At 46.3% G+C, this 22218-nt stretch overlaps 1 protein-coding gene across 1 annotated transcript in view; it reads left to right on the top strand.

Annotated features, from left to right (window-relative positions):
• LOC132590805 (stalled ribosome sensor GCN1-like) overlaps positions 1–20152 on the top strand; it is a 65762-nt gene extending 45610 nt beyond the window's left edge. The window contains exons 42-58 of the mRNA XM_060263732.1: positions 113–255; positions 525–642; positions 802–1017; positions 1821–1985; positions 2587–2748; positions 3291–3383; positions 4413–4556; positions 6643–6912; positions 8489–8602; positions 10920–11150; positions 12276–12469; positions 14128–14242; positions 14917–15013; positions 15329–15477; positions 16669–16776; positions 18164–18382; positions 19506–20152. Of these exons, the coding sequence (XP_060119715.1) occupies positions 113–255; positions 525–642; positions 802–1017; positions 1821–1985; positions 2587–2748; positions 3291–3383; positions 4413–4556; positions 6643–6912; positions 8489–8602; positions 10920–11150; positions 12276–12469; positions 14128–14242; positions 14917–15013; positions 15329–15477; positions 16669–16776; positions 18164–18382; positions 19506–19631 (2664 nt within the window). The 3' untranslated portion in view covers positions 19632–20152. The remainder of the gene's footprint in view (positions 1–112; positions 256–524; positions 643–801; positions 1018–1820; positions 1986–2586; positions 2749–3290; positions 3384–4412; positions 4557–6642; positions 6913–8488; positions 8603–10919; positions 11151–12275; positions 12470–14127; positions 14243–14916; positions 15014–15328; positions 15478–16668; positions 16777–18163; positions 18383–19505) is intronic.
• Positions 20153–22218: the final 2066 nt, after the last annotated feature.

Genomic DNA, 22218 nt, shown 5'->3' with positions numbered 1-22218 from the left:
TCTAAGCTTATCGGGAGCCGTGTCTGCTGGACATGGGTTGTTGCACTTTTCCTGGGGCTTCTGTCTTGTACCTCAAAAGGTACCACCCCATAATTCATATCCACTTCCTTAGGCACTGGCAGACGAGAATGAGTTTGTGCGAGACACAGCCTTGCGTGCTGGACAGAGGATTATAAGCATGTATGCCGAGACAGCCATTGCACTACTGTTGCCTCAGCTGGAGCAGGGTCTCTTTGACGACCTTTGGCGCATCAGGTGAGATGCTGATTTTCAGGTAGGCGGGTAGTCTCTGTCTTCCTACAGCAGCCAGTGGGATGGATGTGGGCCTAGGACTTCTGAGAGCTACACAGGACAGAATTCTATACTACAAGATGCAATTGGGGCCACTAGGAAGATTTTTTAAAATGGCTGAACAATTCTCGGAGGGTTAGTCTATCAGCTGAATTGGTCTGGCCATGTGTATGCATGTTCAAGTGTAACAGCTGGGTTGATTTTATCCCGCTGTCTTTATTCCTTTTTCTCAGGTTTAGCTCTGTTCAGTTGCTTGGAGACCTCTTGTTCCACATCTCTGGAGTCACAGGAAAAATGACCACAGAAACTGCCTCTGAGGATGACAACTTTGGCACAGCCCAGTCCAATAAAGTAAGAGCTGTTTATTCTTCTGTGTCTGCCACTGCCACAGAATAATTTACAAGAAAAAGAAGGTGGCAGAGGGTTCTTGCCTGGTCCTCCATTGGCAACCCCCCCCCCCATAGCTGTTTCCTTGTTAACTTCCTTTTTGTGTTAATTTTGTTTTTCTAGGCCATCATTCATGTGCTTGGCGTGGAGCGGAGGAACAGAGTCTTGGCAGGGCTGTACATGGGCCGCTCGGATACCCAGCTGGTTGTTCGCCAAGCGTCCTTGCACGTTTGGAAGATTGTTGTCTCAAACACACCCCGCACGCTCCGGGAGATTCTGCCAACGCTCTTTGGCCTCCTTTTGGGATTCTTGGCCAGTACTTGTGCTGACAAGAGAACAGTTAAGTATTTGGACCGATGGGTCTGTTCCTACCATGTAGGAGCCATTTTGGCATTGTTAGTAAATGTATGCTCTTTTTGAACTTACTTGTGAGGAGCCCTGCTCCCATTTGGCTCTACCTGCTATGGGTGTAGGAGTGATGTTGTGCAATCCTAATATTTCTGGGATTATACATCACGTTGAAATATGTACGTCATGCTGAAATATGGAATCCAGCATGTATAAACCTGGTCCTTCTCCCTCAATTGGGAGAATAAGAAGACTCAGATTTATACCCTGCCCTTCTCTCTGAACCAGAGACTCAGAGCGGCTTACAGTCTCTTATATCTTCTCCCCCCACAACAGACATCCTGTAAGGTGGGTGGGGCTGAGAGGGCTCTCACAGCAGCTGCCCTTTCAAGGACAACTCCTGCGAGAGCTATGGCTGACTCCAGGCCATTCCAGCAGGTGCAAGTGGAGGAGTGGGGAATCAAACCTGGTTCTCCCAGTTTAGAGTCCGCACACTTAACCACTGCACCAAACTGGGGATGTGGAGCAGGAATAGGGATCACATGGCTCAGGCCTGTGTATTTTGGACTTGATGCATAAAGGCTCCTCTAGTCCATCTGACATCCAGTGCACTGAATGTTGTAGACCCTGGAGGAGAGCAGGAGCAGGATGTAAAGGCAGAGCCATGTATAACCAGGTAGAGCCACATAGAATAGGGCTTTAATCTCTTCCACATGGAAAGTCAGGGGTTAGAACAACTGCAACTGTATCTGTCCCAATGAACTCACCCTGACTCTCTTGTTCTGTGGTGGCAGATTGCAGCACGGACGTTGGGAGACCTTGTCCGAAAACTGGGTGAAAAGATCCTCCCGGAAATCATCCCCATTTTGGAAGAGGGCTTGAGGTCTGAGATGAGCGACAAGAGGCAAGGAGTCTGCATTGGGCTGAGTGAGATCATGAAGTCCACCAGCAGGGATGCAGTAAGTTTGCTTCCCTTTACAGCAGGGAGTCTGGTGGGTCTTGAGCCTCTTAACGGCTGTGTGATTCCTACAAATCTCAGGGTAGAGTATATATTTAGGACTTGGTACCAGAGGGCAGTGTATCCTCTGCTTATTTGTCTCTGTGCTTTCCTTATTCACTGCCCCTTTCAATGTGGCATTTAATTTCCATATTGAGAAATGTAGGGAATGAAGCTTTTTTTTGCCGTCTCTCTCTCACTCTCTCTCTCCCCCTCTCTTCCCTGCCCCCCGCCAATTATTCTTCTACCCATTGCCGTTTTGGGATTATGTTGTTCGATGTGGGATTGGGCTTGCATGCTACCTCTTTCTGACAAATGAAAATACTCTTGCAACTCTAGAAGGACTTGGTTTTGTCTGCAGATTGTGGAGACAAAGAATGGAATGCTTCCTTTTTAAATGGAATATAGAAAATATTGCATTAAGATTAGCTTTCCCTACAAGATGAAGCTATTCTGAATAATCTGTTGTAATTTAATGCGAATTAAATGTTAAAGTTGTTTGGTTTCTCAGGTGTTTGGATACATCTCCCAAATTCCCTCTAGAGTAATCGTTGTCCCTTCAGGTGCTGTGTTTCTCAGAGTCCTTGGTGCCAACAGTGAGGAAGGCTCTGTGCGACCCCCTAGAAGAGGTTAGAGAAGCAGCAGCCAAAACATTTGAACAGCTGCACTCCACCATTGGATATCAGGCTCTTGAAGACATCCTGCCCTTCTTGCTGAAGCAGCTGGTAAATCACTGAGATGTTGCTGGGTTCAGAGTGTTTACAAAATTCTGTATCACTGGCAGATTTAGGAGGACGGGATTGGTAGCAACTGGGGGAAATGTAACAGTGACCAAAACTGACAATTTGGGGGACCTCATGGAAGATGAGTTTATTAGGAGTTCTTGTAGCAAAATGAAACCTCCATGTTCTGATGCAGTTGACTTCTGAGCTTCAGGTGTTGAGGATGGTAATATCAGTTGCAGGCCCTGCTTATGAGCTTCCTGGAGGCATCTGGGTCTTGGAAATGAATTCTGGGACTGATCTGATCCAGCAAGATGATTCTTGTGTCCTCATTTACTTTCCTTTGGGGCAGTTAAGAGTAGAGATTCTTGCAGTAACAGGAACCAAGGGTTATAGGTATCTGGACTTCTGTGGCGGTAGCAAAGTAAATTCGATCCCATGTTTGTGAAGAGCTTCACTGTGTCGCTTTTGGACCGCCAGCGCTCATGGCTGTGTTGGCATTCCATCTAGAAGCCTGATCTTTGTTTTTCTCCCTCCCTCTCTAGGATGACAGAGAAACATCTGAGTTTGCTCTGGATGGCCTTAAGCAGGTTATGGCTGTGAAGAGCCGAGTGGTGCTGCCTTACCTGGTGCCGAAGGTATAGCAGCAAACAGTTTCTTAGATCATTGAAAGGTCATCTCTTTACACTGTCTCCATTGTTGAAGCTGTTCTTAAGGGACCTGTTCATGCACCGCATCCAGATGTCTAGCCATGCAGTCCTAAGTAGAATGACACCTCTCAAAATCTTTGTCTTCATTGAGCTCAGAAGGGTGTAACTCTGCTTAGGATTGCATTGAATATACAAAACCTGCTTCCTGCTGGGTCCAGTGATTGATCTTCTCACCCTGTATTGTCTACTCCGGCTGGCATCCGCTCTCCCAAGGCTTCCCCAGAGATGTTTCTTAAGAGGAGGTGCCAGGGATTGAATCTGGAACTCCTTGCAATGCAGACATATGTTTCATCTCTGAGACATGGCCTACCCTTTACAAATGTAAAGTATGAATATGAAGTTTAAAACTGCCCAAAAAACAAGTGCATCACACAGGTTCAGTCATCCAAACACTGTGGCTGGGTGAGCGTCCAACTAATGGCATCCTTGCAGCTGCTGGAATGGCCGTGAGTAAGCCATAGCTCTGGCAGAAGTTGTCCTTGAAAGGGCAGCTGCTGTAAGAGCCCTCTCAGCCCCACCCACCTCACAGGGTGTCTGTTGTGGGGGGAGAAGGTAAAAGGAGATTGTGACCGCTCTGAGATTCAGAGTATAGAGTGGGATAGAAATCCAATACCAGTATCTTCGGATTTGTATGAAATGGTCCTTAAAAAATTGGGGACACTGTCAATACTCCTTCTAAGCTGTGGAGTCTTATGAGCAAAAATTCGACTTTGTGAGCTGCTGCATAAATTAGTTTGCTCTGAGGTAATATTTCCTGAGCTAAGGCAAAAATGCATGAGCTCGGGGCTAAAAAACTGTGAGCTGGCTCACACTAACTCAGCTGAGAGGGAACGCTGGTCACAGTTCAAAGTAAGGATTGTTTGTTTGGTTCCCCCAAAACAGAGCTTAATGCTAGTGCAGCGTAAGGGCCATGGATTCAAGATATGCAATAATGTAGCCTTGTCTTTCCCCCCTTAGCTCATTTCCCCTCCTGTGAACACGAGGGTCCTGGCATTCCTCTCAACAGTGGCTGGGGATGCTCTCACCCGGCACCTTGGCGTAATCTTGCCTGCCATGATGTCAGCACTGAAGGAGAAGCTTGGGACAGGTGAAGAGCAGCAGGTAGGTCCTCAGAGAGGGAATTCAGCAGAGGCAAAGTTCTTTCTTTGGCTCGGACTGAGGAGATTTTTAGTAGCTTGGTCACCAAGGCCACCTTCTTATGAAATAGCTGCTGTGTAGAAGCCAACCAGAATTCCATCAGCACAGTAGCAGTTCCACAAGAGGGGAAATCACGTGTGTGCAGTGGACTGTAGGCTACCTGTTTGTTTTGTGCTACCACAGCGGGAGTACCGTTAACTGTATGGCATTAATAGAACCATGTGGGAAGTTGCTACTCACATGTGGCTTCCCAAGTGGAGGAACCCCTATGAAGATATGATGTCATGGAACTCTCTGTATGGCAGGGCACCGCCCCCTTGTGCACAGCACAGTGATCCGTGGAAACCAAGTGGCAGGTGGATGGGGCTTTGTAGACATGAAGGTAGCCAGGCCACAACGAACATGGGCTGCTTTGTGGGGCCTACTGTTAGCTACCTCTCTTTTATAGAAATGAGGATGGCAGACTTCTTCAGCCCCACTGATGAGTATATCCAGCCTTGGTGAGAGCCAGTTTGGTGTAGTGGTTAAGAGCGGTAGACTCTGATCTGGAGAAGTGGACTTGATTCCTCACTCCTCCACATGCAGCCAGCTGGGTGGCCTTGGGTCAGTCGCAGTTCTCTCAGAGCTGTTCTCTCAAGAGCAATTTTTGAAAGAACCCCACCTACCTCACAGGGTGTCTTTTGTGAGGAGAAGAAGGGAAGGAGATTGTAAGCTGCTCTGAGACTCCCAAGTGAAGGGAGTCCAGCTCTTCTTCAGACAGGGAGGTGTATCTCCCACACTGAAGAGAGCAGGTCGGCTGGCTGGCCGAGGAGCCACATAAAAGGCATGGCTTCTCTCTGGAGGGATGGGGAAATGGGAAATCTTTCTAGAGGTACAATCTCCCTTTTCCTGACAGCAGGGCTGCCCTGCGGCATGGGAAGCAGCAGCGCATGATGGTCCTTATCGTTTTTTAAGCTTGGCCAGAGAAAGCCTGGCTGAGGCAAGTCAGTGTGCTCAGAGGGTCAGATTTCCTGCTCAGTGGGGTTCTTGCCAGGTGAGAAGCCACCAGAGGATATGGGAAAAGTGTCACGGGGTAGGGTAGGAGGAGGTGAGTGCAGAAAACACCAGCGTGAAGCAAGTGCAGCCCGTGAGCCAAAGCTGGTGGTAAAAAGATTTTATTCATCTTTCTGTATCTTTTGAATACATTGATCTGCTGTCTTTTGGTCTTGAACAACAGAAATAAATGGTAAATGGTAAGAAATTTGATGATTCAGTCTAGGCCAGGGGTGTCAAACATCCATCCCGCGGGCCAGAACCAGCCCGCCCAGGGCTTTGATCAGGCTTGCGGGGCTCTTTTCTCCCCCCCTCCCCCTCCTGTTCTTACCCTTTGAAGCTGAGTCTCTTTCGGTCCCAGCCTTTGAAGCTCCAAGGCTGAATCTCAGCTCCCCAGCGCTTCCTGTCTTTCTTTGCTGGCTGCTGCAAGGAAAATGTGGGGTGGATTGTAAGCACAGCTTTGTCTGTGCTCTGCAATGGTTTCAAATGGACCAGAGATGGTTACATTTTCAGCTTACCTAAACTTACACTTTCTGGACTTGTGTCCTTGCACACAAAGGGTTCATGCTTTCAGCCAGTTTATCTCTGCTGAATGGGGGATAATCTGAGTAGACTGGGGGTTGGGAGAAGTTTACAATGCCATTTCATTGTTTCCACAGAATCAGAGCCTTGTGCTTTTTCTTGATATTTTATGTTTAAAATTGCACTGCAAAATTCCACTATTCCCCCACCTTTCCAACTTAAACTAAGTTAAAAAAATATCTTTAATTGTCTGTGTCCATTATAAAGTTTGTATCTCCACTACCTTGCATTTTTTTGACACTCATAGCCCAGCCCCACAAAGCTCCATTTGTGTCAGATCCAGCCCTCCTAACAAATGAGTTTGACACCCATGGTCTAGGCTGCTTAAAGGGATTCTCGATCTTCTCACTGAATGTCCATCTGTCTCAGAGAGATTACTGTGGGTGGTTAAAATCCTGGCCCAAAACTTAAGGCTTTGTCTGCCCTGACATTTCAGGAGATGGCCAATTGCCAGGCTGTCATCCTGTCCGTGGAAGACGAGGCTGGGCAGAGGATTATCATCGAAGACCTGCTGGAGGCCACTCGCAGCCCAGAGGTGGGGTTGCGGCAGGCGGCAGCTGCCATCCTGAACATATACTGTTCCAAGACAAAGGCCGACTACACGGCCCATCTGCGGAACCTGGTTTTGGGCTTGATCCAGCTCTTCAATGACACCAACCCCATGGTTCTGAGTGAAAGCTGGGATGCGCTCAACGCCATCACCAAGGTAGGACAGGGAAGGGAGGGCAGGCTGTTTCTGGGAGGGAGTGACTGGGAGGTCAGGCTTGGTGGACTGCTGTCCTCGGGATGGGATCTGAGAAACCAGGAGAGCGCCCCAAAACAGTGTTTTTAAAAAAAATCAAACCGAATGAGTTCATGTAATAAATATATTATTACAAAGTTTAATGGAAATAATTGTTTTGAAATCAGTATCAGATATAGCATGGCAGAGCCAATCAAGGAAGGTCCTAATCTCACTAATTAGAACAGAAAGATGTTCTCTGAAAGATGTTCTCTTGCGTGATTATAAGTCCTTCACTGGATTTGCCTCCATGGTATTTGATATTAGCTTTGCAATACTGGATGGAAGGGAGAAGTTTCTCTTGCTTTCCCCCTCTAAGTTTCTGCTGGCAAACATCCCCACCCTCACTGGTACTGGGACACTATTGAAAGCTTTATGTAGGTTTGAAATCTTCATCTAGTCTAGCTAGACTTGTGTACAGTAGGGCCTTAGAGACCAGGGGTGTAAGCTGGCAAAGGCAGCTTTCATTCTCAAATGTTTACACCTTGAAAATCTTGCTGGACATTAAAGTAATTCTGGACTTGAGTCTAACTATTCTATTGTAGATCAATACGGCTTGCCTCCAAAACTATCATGTAGCCTAGTTCAAACTCTGCCCCTACAAATTACAGATTCTGCCACTGGAGTTCATTAAGAAAATTAGGAGCAGGATGTATTTCCTCTGAAGTCATAGTTGCTTTATTCTGGTTGCAGATTGTTCACTTCATTTGTAGAGTTTTAGAATATCTTGTTAGGGATCAGAGATAAGATAAGCTGTTTATGGTTATGCCTTAGAACAAAGTTTGAGTCTAGTAGGACCTTTGAAATCAACAAACATGATGGGGAAAAAGACAAAAATAGTTCTATTCAAGGTTTGACACTTCCTCAAATATGTATAGTTAGGCCGTTATTCATGGCATTACTTGGATTCACTGACAGGACATAAAAGTGTTTGGGGCAAGTATGATGGCTTAAAACCTTTAGGGCCTGCTTTTCTCTCCAAATAAAACATGGGAAGTGACCTTGCTTTTGTGACCAGTTAGTACAACACAAATACCCACTTTGGACTCTAACAAGAAGTTCCCATGCCAATTTGGCTTTTTAATTTCAACTCTTAGGACTACATTCTTAATGCTGAGCTAGCTCAAACTGTGGCAAAATATACTTCCTCTCTACCATTCAAACGAGATGCACAGATTCCATCAGGAAAAAGCCCAGCAGGTACTCATTTGCATATTAGGCCACACTCCCAGCACCAAGCCAGCTGGAACTGTGTTCCTATGCGTTCCTGCTCAAAAAAAGTCCTGGATCTCATGAGTTCACGCATGTTCCAAGCTGTACATGTTTTTCCTCTGTAGCCAGAGATTGTGCCATTAAGCAGTCCCTATATTGGAGTAACCACATGTGAAAAGAAAACTCACCGCTGCCTGCATGCAGTCACCTTCCTAATGAAAGTGCAAGGGAGTGTTGCTTGTTGTGGGGCATCCACACAATAAGGACTTGTTTCTGCTTCCTTTTGCAGAAATTAGATGCTGGAAACCAGCTGGCTCTCATTGAGGATCTCCACAGGGATATTCGCATGGTGGGGAACGAGGCCGCTGGGGAGCACGTGCCTGGATTCTGCATTCCCAAGAAGGTAATTGTTGCAGGGTAAAGTGCGCATGCGAGATCTTGGCTCATCACAGCAGTTCCTGACTAAGTCAGGAGGGTCAACCTGTTGACACAGTGCTGGCGCAGTTCTGTATAAGCATCTTGCCAGCACCTACCAAACTTACTTTGAGGCCTACTAGTCTACTAGGGCTGGCTTCTGCTTTTTGCAGAGTCAAAGGCAAAGAACTTCCTGACTCCCCCCCCAAAAATGGTGTATGCCACTCATTTAGTTCCATGGCAGATGGGATTATGCATGGGATGGAGAAAGGAGAGAAAGAAGTACTTTTCTCCCTTTCTCACAATACAAAAACTCATGGGCGTTCGATGAAATTGCTGAGCAGTCAGGTTAAAACGGATAAAAGGAAGTACTTCTTCACCCAAAGGGTGATTAACATGTGGAATTCACTGCCACAGGAGGTGGTGGCGGCTACAAGCATAGCCAGCTTTAAGATTGGATTGGATAAAAATATGGAGCAGAGGTCCATCAGTGGCTATTAGCCACATTATATATGTGTGTGTGTGTGTATTCGCATGGTGGAGAATGAGGCCGCTGGAGAGCACGTGCCTGGATTCTGCATTCCCAAGAAGGAATATACACACACACACATATATTGGCCACTGTGTGACACAGAGTGTTGGACTGGATGGGCCATTGGCCTGATCCAACATGGCTTCTCTTATGTTCTTATGGGCTTGTCAGTTGTTCCAGGGACACAGGATCTGTTCTAATTGAACCAAGGACTTGGGCTTCCTGTGTGCTTCAGCCAGACTGAAAGCAGACTTTATCTCCATGATGCAATAACTTGTTTTCAATGGTGGAGCGGTGGGCCAAGCCTCTTCCCCAGGAATATCTCCAGATACTGCTTCACCTCTTCCTTGGGGAGGTTGGTGGGAAGCAGAAACCAGAGCTCTCCAGCATGTGGGAGATCTTTCTGCTCAACAACACAGCCCGCTTTGTTTGTCTCTCTGCACTTTGGACGGAGGGGGGAAAAGTGGAAGACAGATGGCAGCTGGAATATCACACTAAGGGGCAAGAGGATAGTTCTACACATGAACCTGCTTTCTACTGAATCAGGCCCTTGGTCTGTTAAAGTCAGTATTGTCTACTCAGGCTGGCAGCAGCTCTGAATCCTTGATTCTTTAAAGTCACTGTAGTTTTACTCAGACTGGCAGCAGCTCTCCAATGTTACGATCAGAGGGTGGTCACATCATTTCCTATCTAGTTCTTTTAACTAGAGATACCAGGGATCTTCTACATGCCAGGCAGATGCTCTAGCACTGAGCCATACCCTTCCTTTTTTGTTTCTCCATGCTTCCCTCAGGGAAAGGCCAAAGGGGCAGGGTGTTAGCAAGAGAAGATTCTTTCTTTTCAGGTGTGTTTTGGCCCATCTGTCTTTCCTCCCCACTGCATTGATAGGAGGAGCTCCTTTCCCTGGCCGCTGCAGATCCACCTTCCCTCTGGGGATGGTGAGCAAAGAGGTAGGCAGGCCCAGAGCTTGGCTGCTGGACCCCTCCATGAGAAGGGGGGAAGGTGCCCTGCTGGAAAATGTGTCTGCTGTGCTCCTTCCTTTCTGAGAATTGGGGAAGGGAGCAAAGGCAGAAGGAAACAAGTTAGAAATTGAGCATAGTACACTGGGGGACACCTTGGCCTATGTTAGTGGCTCTCAAACTTTCTGAAGTAGAACCCACTTCTAAATGTGCCGGACATTTTGGGCTCCACTTGCAAACTTAAATCCATTCTGCTTTCCCCCTCCGCAGCATGAGACACAAGAATCCAAGTTGATGCTGTATGTTTCAAGTTTAGCATTTATAAATAGTAATGTTTCCTTTTATTGCCGTTTTGCATGTCATGCAGAGGCAACCCCAAATTTCCCATCGAGCCTTCTGCACCCTCTTAACTCCAGCTTACCCTGTTCCTTCTCTTCCCTGCTTGCCTCTTGACCCGTCTGTGAGAAAGTTGCAGCCCCCAGTCTGAGACCCTCTGGCCTTAGTGGATGGCTCCCAGCTCTTTCTTTCCCTTTTCTGGCCATCTAATCCAATGGGAGAAGGAGAGAATGCAAAGTGAGGGGGAGGCTTAAGGGTGAAAAGGCAGGCAGATCACTCAGCTGGCTGAAGGTCAGAAAGCAGAGCTGACCCCAGGAAGGGAGGACAGGATTTGTCTGCTGGGCCTGCCTTCTGGGATGGAGGAGTTGGACGTGACCCTTTGCTGCTTGCCTCCCCTCTCAGCTGAACAGGAAGCAAATGCAGCATTAGCCCAATTTCCCTTTCCGCCTCCAGCTTGCCTGCTTTGATTTCTTCCGCAGGGAGTGACTTCTATTCTTCCCGTGCTGCGGGAGGGCGTCCTGACGGGCAGTTCCGAGCAGAAGGAAGAAGCCGCCAAGGCTTTGGGGCTGGTGATTAAACTGACCTCTGCGGATGCCCTGAAGCCTTCTGTCGTGAGCATTACGGGGCCGCTCATCCGCATTCTGGGAGACAGGTTCAGCTGGAACGTCAAGGTGGCTCTTCTGGAAACCCTCAGCCTTCTGCTGGCCAAGGTAAGTGGGGAAATGGTTGGGGCGGAAAGCATTTCTGAGCACCTTGAAACACAAGCTCTCGCTGTCAAGTCACTTTGATCCATGCCTTCAGGAATTCAGCTACTTGAGATATATATTACTTGTGGCAGATCAAGCATGCAGTTCCCAACCCTGTGGGGAAGTCTCACTGAACCTTTTCAGCACAAGCCAATGGACATGTAAACTAGCCAGCATGGCCACAGTATGCCCGTTTGTGCCCTAAAAGAAAATAGAAACCCAGTTTAAAAAAAAATCTTCTGTGCCTAATCATCTGGAGAAGATGTTTACTCCCCAAAGGCAATCACAAAAGTGGCTGTTTCCAAGCTTTTAAAAGCTGTGGCTTTTAAAAGTGGAAAACCTGGTAAGACTGGTAACCTGGTCTTGGTCCAATATGAATATTCAATCTTGCGTGTGTGTACGCGTGGGATGAAATGTTGCTGTAGAAGATACTAGCGAAAGCACCAATTTCAGAATATATGGTTTAAAAGAACTCTGAAACTCTGCTACGGCCCTCAGCAAGCTTGTTCAACACAGGCCAGTCTTGTTGACCTACAAGAGTCCCTGTGCCCACCAGGCTTTAGTTGCATATATTTAACCTCGTTTTGGATGTCACATTACAGATTCCACACTACAGCTGGTTATCTTTTTTATGCTTATCCAGCAATGTTCTGTTTTTGAAACGGGAATTTTTCCCTACACCTGAGTGCAGCGACGGGGAGAGGAGAAGAATGAAAGTTTGCAAGCAAGGAATTTGGAGGGGAATTCAAATTTATTTTTTTCCTTTTAGTTGCTCAATGTTGATTTGGGGTGGGGGATGTTTCACCATCACCTTTTCACACTGGCCACTGAGACTGAGGCTTGGAATTTTACCCATAAAAACAAACTGGTGATTTCATGTTTCCTAAGCGAGCCAGTGGTCTCCTTAGAGCAAAAATTCCTTGCAGCTTGCCTTTTGCTGTATTTCAGAGACTTCTGTTTGGGAATTAAATTTGCTTGAACTGAAATGTGGGCTTGATGGGTTGCTGCATGCATGGTGCCATTTGCAAAGGCCCACACACCCTCTTCTAGCAGCTCTGCTTTCCCCCCCCCCCACCCCAACCTGTGCAGGTGGGCATTGCCTTGAAGCCCTTTTTACCTCAGCTGCAAACAACCTTCACAAAAGCATTGCAGGACCCCAACCGGGTGGTCCGTCTCAAGGCTGCAGATGCCCTCGGCAAGCTGATTACTATCCATGCCAAAGTTGATCCACTCTTTACAGAACTCTTGAATGGCATCCGCACCAGTGAAGATTCTGGAGTCAGGTGAGTCGGGCAGTCAAAGCAGCTGCAGAAAATGCCCCTTTGGCTTTGTCAGTGGAAAAGGGGATGCTGGGAGGCAGGGCCATGCAAAGGAAAAAGGAATCCTTGTAGCATTTCTCCCCCCACCCCGTCCTGCTTGCTTGGCAGTGCTGGGCATTCTTTTTGAGCTGCTGCTGTGTCATTGCTAGCATCAAATGGTGTGGCTAAAACAACTTCAACCCTCTTTCCCCAAGACTAGCATTCTGGGGTTCAAATGAAGCTGAGCCAACAAAGATTTTCTTTATTTAAAAGGCTATTTTTCCACCTCTCAGCCCCAAAAGTTTTGATTTTGCCTATAGCCTGTTCATTATGCACAGCTGTGGAAAGCGTAGAACAGCAGCCTGTTACAAGCAACTTTCCCTCCCACTTCTAGAAGTTTCTGGAACTTTGGTTGAGAAAAACTCCCACCTCTGTTGAGGGCAGGCTGTTTCCCTCTGAAGGGTTTAGAGGCTTTTTCACACACACACACACACACACACACACACACACACATGCACCCAAAATAGCCTGGACCCCCTCAGCAAATGGTGAGGTTTGCACCAAGGGGCATCATTGAGGAAGACCCCAGCTGAAGTTATTCTCCGGATCCAGCCCTGTTTTCTTCCAACCTCAGAGCCAGTATAGGCCTGTAGAGATGGGATTGGAATTTCACCCCGCTTCCCAAAGTTCCCACCTTCTGGAGCCTTCTTCCTGCTTCAGAGGAGAGTTTCTGCAACTGGGGTCTTCATGTCATTAGAGGCAGAATTTTATTGCTGTTCCACCATATACAAAGGGAGGGCCTGACCAGTCCGGGTCTGAGTGGTGTCCATCCTCAGGTTGTCTCCAGCATGGCCCAGATTAGCTTGATCTCGGAAGCCAAGTAGAGTCTGCCCTGATGAGTACTTGGATGGTTGACCACCAAGTCATTGCAGGGTTGCTGTGCAGAGGCAGCGAATCACAAACCACCTGTTTGTCTCTTGCCTTGGAAACCCTCTGGGGTTGCCATTAAAGTTGTCGATGATGTGACTGTGCTTTCCTCCGCCTCTAGCAGTTGCTTCCAAAATAGCTTCTCCTCAGCAAATGTGGCAGAGGTTTTTTTTTATCAGTTCTGATGGGGCATCACATAATCACCTCTTTGCCTTTGGCTTTTCCCCTCACCCTTCCATTGCTGCTGGAAAAGCAACACATTCTTTGCTTTCCTTGGCACAAAGCTGCTCTCATCTTCATACTCTCCTGAGGCCTTCAGAAACTCCGGGTTTCAGAGAGCTGATGTGCTATTCATGACACTTAGCTTGGTCTCGCCTGCTGTGAGCAAAGACTTTTTGGCATCAGTGACAGATGCTTCACATGGCAGCTTGCTGATGTCCTCCTCTCGTTTCCCCTTCTGCAGCCCCTAAAAAAGGCCGTCTTGAGCAAGAAGGGGAATTGGGACTTGTGCAGAACAGCCAAATGGACTGTAACCAAATGGATCTGTTCACCTGCCCCCCCCGCCCCCATCCACCTCCTGAAGGGGTTGGCTCATGGTAGAGTTGGCTGTGGGAGGGGGCTGGGTCCTGACAGGAATTTGACTTTCTTCCCCCTTTTTCTGAGGTGGGGACTAGGTGGAGGAGCTCCTCTGACAGACATTTGCACTTGCTTTTCAGGGACACGATGCTGCAGGCCCTGCGCTTCGTGACTCAGGGAGCCGGGGCCAAAGTGGATGCAGCAGTCCGGAAGAATATCACCACAGTGCTTCTAGGCATGCTGGGACATGATGAGGTACCGATTGGCAGGAGAATCCAGCCTGATGCTGGGTCATTGTGAGGGACCAGAGCAGGAGCATTGCAGGCCTGGAAGTTTTTTGTCTTTTGTAGGCAGTTTTGTAACCTCCTCCAGATAAAGCCATCAGTACAGAGTTTGGCTTTCAGGCCTGCAAGCTGAGAGAGCAGGGAAAAAAAATCTTACTCATTCTCTCTCAACTTTGGGCTGGTCTGTGCATGTGTGTTCATCCCTTGATGATGAGCAAATGTAAATGAGTCCTTGCAGAACCGATGCCAGGTAGAATTTCTTTTCTTTTCCTCCCCCCCTTCACTTTTCAAACTTTTATTAAGTACCAAAAACACATTATAACAATTCCAAGAAAAGAGGAAAATAATCATATCCATCCTAAGCTGTAGTAGAGTAAGTATGACAATAAAAAGAAGTTATACATCTGGTTGGTTGATAAAAATAAACAACTTTGCATAAAATTAAAATAAACAACATGACTTACAATTTGTACCTGGAGAGGGGAAAAAATTAATTCAATATACAGCATTAATAACTTCAAGTATAGAACTGAAAACTCATGGAGAGGCCAAAAAATCTACCTTGCCATGATCCAGGGACAGATGCATGTGTGAACCAGCTGTGCGATCTTTCTTCTCAAAGGTTCCATTTCCTTTCCTTATCAGGATGCCACCCGCACGGCCTCAGCTGGCTGCCTGGGGGAGCTATGTGCATTTCTGACTGAAGAAGAACTGAGCCACGTTCTCCTCAATCATTTATTAGGTATGCTTTGGCAGACTGTGAACAGTGATTCCCATGAGATGGGGAAAAGTATGCTTAATCCTGATCAGGGTTTTCTAAGTGTCTATGATAGCGGACATCAAATTGGCCAGTATGCCAGAGGTTGGTTTTCTTTGCCTGGTCTAGTTAAGTGCTTAAATTTGATGGTTATGGTTGAAAAGGTGGCATTGGCACGTTACACATAAATGAGCCTCCTCACCGAGTCCAATTATATCGATATTTGAGAACTGAGATTGCAGCGTAAAGGATCCTTTTCTGAGCTGGGGATGCACTTAGGATCTTGCTCCTCCTTTGCAGCTGATGTCTCTGGCATCGACTGGATGGTGAGGCACGGGCGCAGCTTGGCACTTTCTGTGGCCGTCAACGTGGCTTCTGGCAAAGTGTGTGACCCCAAATACTGTAGCAGTGTCCATGAAATGATCTTCAGCAATGCCACCGCTGATCGGGTAAGCATCTCCATACTTGGTGTGGCTGGGAGAAATTTTTCTTAGGGGCTCCTTGTAAGGTTTTCAGTTGGGTTTTCTCAGAAGCAAGAAACACAGTAAATAAACAAAATCATACCACTTGGATTCTTAGAAGTGGCCTGCTTCCAATTGAAGCTGGACGTTGCATGTTTGATTGTTTTAGACATTTAAAAAATATCTCACTGAATGTGGAGAGTCTAGGACATCAGAAAGAGTACTAAGCTAGAACCCCCCTGATTTTCTGCATGTGGGGAGGTTTCACTTGGAGGTGAAACATATAGCAAACACCCCCCTCCCCAGTTTGCAGTCAAAGTGTTCCTAAGAGTGTGGTGCATGTTATTCTTCTGACTGGGTTGATCAGTGCTCAGAGTTTGCCTGGGCAGAGTCCCCCAGGCTCAAGGAATACAGGCTTTAATTGCCTCAGGCTCAAGGAGACAAAGAGCAGCTTGACAGATTCTTCTGTGGCCTCTCTGTACAGAAGAGGCAGATCAAAGGCAGAGAGTGGAGGAAATGGAATGTTAGATTAAGGTGTGGACTGTGGAGCTCCAGAGTAGGGCTCCAGTTTGTTTTGTTTATTGTCCCCAGTACTTTTAGCATAGTACTGAAAGGTCGATTCAGGTGATTGGCCGTGTTGGTCCGAAGCAGCAGAATGATAGTTCACACTTTGAATAAAACTTTATAGTTCTTAAAGGTGCCACTAGGCTTGGACTTTGTTCTTTTAGTACTGAAAGTAACTGTCAAGGGAATTGGCTTTGAATTGTTTCTTAAGCAAGCACTGAAATCTGCTTGAGGGGAGACAGCGTTCACACAAGCATTTGTGAATGAGCCCCTGCAGACACGGCCTTCATTATCCCGTTATCTTGGGTAGAATACTCATAATGGGAAGGAAGTTGTGTATTTTCTTGATTGTACTGACTCACTATGAGTAATCTGCCTTGAGTGCCTGTTGGAAAGGTGGGCTGTAAATAAACAATGTAATGTATTCAGCTGAGCAGTAAATAAGTTGACAGCCAAGTGAATCAGGCCACATTTTGAGAACAGTGTTTGAATACATCTCTGAATTGCAGCACGTTACTGGAATTTGCTCAGAATTCTCAAGCCTGCTTGGCTCAGAAGAGCCTTCTACAGACAACCCCAACAGTTCACTTTCTTGCTTTCTTCCTGACACTGCAGATCCCAATTGCTATCAGCGGCATCAGAGGGATGGGCTTCCTCATGAAACACCACATAGAGGCCAATGCAGGAAACTTGCCACCCAAACTCTCCAACCTCTTCATTAAGGTAAGTGTTTCAGATGTGGGATTGCTGGTTTCCACAGCAAATTGACCGATTGGTGACCATATAGCTGTTTCCTGATAGGCAGCCCTAAGTATGCCTGATATGAGTGTGCAACTTCTGTAACTTGGAGCATATCCTTTTGGAGGCTTTCTGCTCTCCTTGTGGAGTGTTGGAGTACAGGAAGCAAAGGTTCTCCATCAGATGGGAGTGAAGACATCTTGGGATGAGCTGCTCCTCTCATACAGTGGAAGTCTTGTAGAAGCTTCAGATATCCGTAGACGAGTAACTCTGTCACACGGACAATTTGGGGACCTATCTGGGTTGAAACACCCACGCTAGTGAGGATTCCTCAAACAAAACCACCCGAGCATGCCCGTTATTGTAAGATGGAATCAAATGGCTCTTGGTCAGCATAGTCAATTCTTCTTGCTGCAGTGGACAACCTCCACAGTTGGGTTCATTCCTGTTCCTTTCTCTGGAGGCAGATATACTCTGCAAGGGGCAGAGTGGTGCTCTCAGTCCTTGGATACACTCTACTTCTGGGCTGGGAATCTAGTGCCTGCAGGTCTCCTGAGCTCCAAGCTCAGATAAATCAGCGTTCAAATCATTTATTTCTGTATGCCTCTATTATCCTGGGCCAGTAGAACAGACCCTTCTACATCAATCTCCCTACATTTTTTGCCTCTTCTGCCCAGCAGACATGGAGGAGTCAGTTGTGTTTTGTGTCTCCTTGGGGGTGCATTCTTGGAGAGGGTGCCTCCACATGAGCTAACAGCCTGCATGATTCCTGTTGTCTCCTGGTGTTTGCATACTGTCAAGTGGAAGCAAAAATGAAACCTACTGTAGAATGGGTAATTAGCATGCCAAAAAAGAGAAAGAGAAAACTGAAGTACAGCAGGAATGCCACAATAGACATAATCATAGATCCAGAGGAGTTAGCTGTGTTAGTCTGTTCCTGCAAAATAGTAAAGAATCCAGTAGCACCATTAAGACCAACAAATTTTGCTGCAGCATAAGCTTTTGAGAAACACAGCTCTGATGAAGAGAGCGGCATCTGACAAACAGAGCTGTGTTTCTCGAAAGCTTATGCTACAACAAAATATGTTAGTCTTAAAGGGTGCTATTGGACTCTTTACAATAGACATGAGTTTGCTTGAAAGCTTACTGAGGTCTCTCCAGTGAGAGAACTGCCAGTGGTGGACAGTCTTTCCTGAGAGGCAGCTGCCCTACCCATTGCCTAAAATGCACAGCCCCAGAGGAGAGGCTGCTGGTTTTCATAGAAGAGTTCAGAAGAGAATCCAGGTCTTCTCCTCCTTCCCCTGACACCCCCCATATCCATAAGACTTGCCAGTCCTATATCCTACCAAGGTACATATTTTGTTTCCTACAGTGTCTCCAGAATCCATCCAGCGATATAAAATTAGTTGCAGAAAAGATGATCTGGTGGGCAAATAAAAATCCCCTCCCTGCCCTGGACCCTCAGACTGCTAAGCCTATCCTCAAAGCCCTTCTGGACAACACAAAAGACAAGAACACCAGCGTGAGGGCCTACAGTGACCAAGCCATTGTTAACCTCCTGAAGATGAGAGAAGGCGAGGAAGTGCTTCAGGTATTTCTGGATTCTGGGTGGGGGAGTTGCCTTCCCTTTCATTTACTCCTGTATTCTGCAGTCATAAAGCACTGGGAGGTTTCTGCTGCTGCTTCAGTCTTAGAGGCTGAAGCTTGTGCATTCTTGTCCACTGCCTACGCCAGTGCTAGGATAGTGGCAGGTAGGGTGGGTGTAACATACTGGAAGAGCCGAGAGGAACCATCCTCAGGTTCTGTGTTGGTATAGGAATGAATGCCTTTCACATGGCAGGAGGGGTATGTGTGCGTTTCAAAAGGTGTTTTTTGTTTGTTTTTTGCAACAGGAGTAGGACACTTAGTGAAGCCTGATCTATATGTAGAACATAAATGCCCCATGTTCATTTCCTCAGCCATTAAAAAACCATTTATGTTTTTTTAATGGCTATTTATGGTCATTATACAGAGGCAAACCCAAGCTTGCTTTTATCCTAGCCCACTCTGTTCTACCTGCTCTCTCTTGGCCTTCATAGCACACCTGCAATAGCTGTGACCCAGTTTTTGCACCTGACCTAGTGTCTGACAACCACTGAGGTGGGCATTACTGATTGAACAGATTGACTTGGTATAGTGGAGACTGCAGGTATTGTAGCCAGTGATCTTCAGCTCCCCCCTAGTATGGTTGGGCACCAGTGGTTGTTCCCTTCTATTGAGGGAGGTTGGAGCACAAGGGTAACAAGGGATGAATTAAAGCCAGTGTTTGCCTGGGCAAAATTTCAAAGGCTTCATGCATAAGTGGTGGTAGGAAGGGCAGGCAGGACATAAGTGTCATCATAAGGGGAGGGACTCCCAGGTGGCCAGAAGCTGGAGGAGTAAAGGTAGAAGAAGAACAGGATATGAGGGCAGAGAGGTTGGAGAGCAAGATGAAAAACAAGAGAAAGAAGTGGAATGTAGAATAGCTAAGCTGGGCTACAGTCAGAAAAACAGACCCTCATGTAAGGGACTGGATTTTGCCAATGTGCTGTGCCCGGGGAAAAAGCTATGCAGGGTTTGGCTAGCTGTTCTTAGGCAGAGTGCTGAACTAGATGGGTTGTTTGTCTGGTTTAACATAGATGCTAATGCTGAGTAATAGAAAGCAATGACTTCTCCTTTTGCATTACTCCTTGCAGTCCATCTCCAAGATCCTAGATGCTGCCAGCTTGGAATTGCTGAACGAGAGTTGCCGGCGATCTCTGAAGAAGCTCGCCAGCCAAGCCGACTCTGTCGAACAGATCGATGACACTATCCTGACGTGATTTGGGGGATGCAGAAGGGAAAGGTGGCCCCTGGGGGCACATCACCGCATCAGCATTTCAACCCGAAGCCAATGGAAACGTTTTCGTTTTTGAAAATGCTAAGTCTGATGGGAGCTGACGAAAAGGGCTTCCGGAGTATTTTAATACAAGGAATATACCAGAATAGCCTTACTTAAAGTTCTGTTAGTTAAAAAAAAAATAAATTCAGAATTTGCCCCTTTGTTTTGGAATACAGAATGCACAGCAAAGAGAGAGAATCCTATCAGTTGGTAGCTGCTGCTGCGGTGAATCCCCCCCCCATGTGTTACAGGAGCCATTTCCACTCAACATGTGTGTGTGTGTCCATGAGAATTAGAACTCACAGAAAGCCAAGCGGTGGTGTTTTGATGTACTGCTGATTTGCTCACGGTTACAGTCCTGAAAACTGTAAGTGAAAATATTTGAAGAGCCTTAGCATTGGAGGAGGGTGGAAACCAGGCTGTTTAAATGGCAGTTTAATTAATAAAAAGCTTTGAACTGAACCTTGGTGGCAAAGTTTTTTTCCCTTTCTTTTACAAAATGAAATAGATTGCCTCACTTAACAACTGCTAGAATTCAGTGATGTGTATCTGAGGTCAGAAGACACTCCCCTTTTCTTGATAATTACACCATATTCAGCATTGACCTCTAAAAGATTTTAATTAGATTAGGTCTCGCTCTGATCTAAGAGGCTGTTCAGCACCCTCACCCTGATCTATGAGGCTGTTCAGTGTGTGACCTTCTGGCTACTGAGCTCCTAGAAACACATAATTCTCTGAGTGTCTTTGACTGACACTGTTGAATGCAGCTGTAATCTCCTCTCAGGAAGTTCTCCAATTTTCTCCTTTCTAGTGACACTTTGACACATGGAGGCAAATGAAATGTGAGGTGATGCACACTGGAGTGATTTTTTTTATAAATTCTAACTTTAAATATATGCTGATGGGGTCTGAACTGGCCAAGACAGATAGGTAGGTAGACAGATCTTTGGGGTTGTCGTGGCTAGCTTGATAAAAACGTCAGTTCATTGTGCCACAGCAGGGGAAAGGGCAAACTTCATGCTGGAGATTATTAGGGAAAGGACTGAAAATAAAATGGCCAATGTTGATCTATAAAGATCTATGGTGAAAGCCTTATGTGGAGTACTGTCTACAGGCCTGGTCCCCATATCTCAAAACAGGTGTTGCAGAGGTAGAAAAAAGTTTGGAAGAGGACAATCAGGATGATTAAGGGACTGATGTACCTTTCCTGTGAGAAAAGGCCAAAGAGTCTGGGGCTTTTGCAGTTTAGAAAAAGGACAACTAAGGGGAGATATGAGATAAGTTTTTTAAATATATACACATCCTCTTGTTTTCCTGTGATAACAGGAATTTAGGAGCAGCCAAAGAAACTGATGGGCAAAAGGAACTCTCCATTCAGTGAGTACTTAAAATTCTATAATTCATTTGTGGTGGTATTCACCTGGGCCACATCTCCAAGTTTCAGGGTTAGAAAAGAGATTTTTATCTTAAGGCCTTTCAAAGGCTGTTCTCCCTCTACACCCACCTTCAGACTTCTCTATTAAACATACACACCAGCGGCTCAATATCCTCCCCCCCCCCTGAAGCATTCACCCTACCATTTTAGCATCACATGACAAATAGGCCTTTGTGTACCACAACATTGCCAAACTGAAGTCTCAAACCCAGGTTGGCCTCAAGACGAGAAGATGTTGTGGGTAGGGGAGGGGGAGCAGGAATACCTTTGCTGTGATCCCGCTCTGCTGGCTCGTGCGGGGTTGCAAATAACGCATCTAGTGCTACAGCCGTAGAACAGTGATAGGTGCAGTTTGGCCCTCACTAAGGCAGTGAAGTGATAGTTCAGATGACTGAACACTTCCATATTTGCAACAAAAATCTAGGCTAGAGCAATCTCAGACATGCTATTTTTCAGGATGTAGGATTTTTTTGTAGTATGAAGATGGACTCGCTCAAATGGTTTGAGCTCAGGTACACGGTTACCATCTCACTGAGCTCTAGATTTGGTTCTAGCTGCCATAAGACAGGCAGCTGAAATTGTCTCCAAATACTTTTATCCCCAATAACCACTATTACATACCCAATTTTTTCTTGTTTGAAACATTTTGCTGGTGATTATTTAGTTGTAACCTCTATTTGGTGGCAGTGATGGGGCAGACATAGTAAACACTAGAATGTTAATGAAGCCCCAACTGGAAGCTATAGAACATATGAAGCTGCCTTATACTGAATCAGACCCTCAGTCCATCAAAGTCAGTAATGTGTACTCAGACTGGCAGTGGCTCTCCAGAGTCTCAAGCTAATTATATTAAGTTTGCAAGAACACATGTTTAAGCAGAGTTTTAATTTGAAAAATATGCAGCACAGATGCAACAGTTCTACTGTGCCAAAGTCTTTACAATGGAGAAAGTTAATCAGCCAGTTTCTGTCACTGACCCAAAACGGTTGCAGAGACGATTCCATAAGATTGCTCCTTTCTCACTCCCTCCCCCAAATCTAGAAAAATTAAATGTAGAACATGAACAACTTTAAACAAAAACATAGTATTGAAA

This window comes from Heteronotia binoei, unplaced genomic scaffold (genome assembly GCF_032191835.1).
Source record: "Heteronotia binoei isolate CCM8104 ecotype False Entrance Well unplaced genomic scaffold, APGP_CSIRO_Hbin_v1 ptg000807l, whole genome shotgun sequence".
In the NCBI taxonomy this organism is placed as follows: Eukaryota; Metazoa; Chordata; class Lepidosauria; order Squamata; family Gekkonidae; genus Heteronotia; species Heteronotia binoei.
Note: the sequence above shows the minus strand (reverse complement) of the source record. Positions and strands in the feature narration are given on the sequence as shown.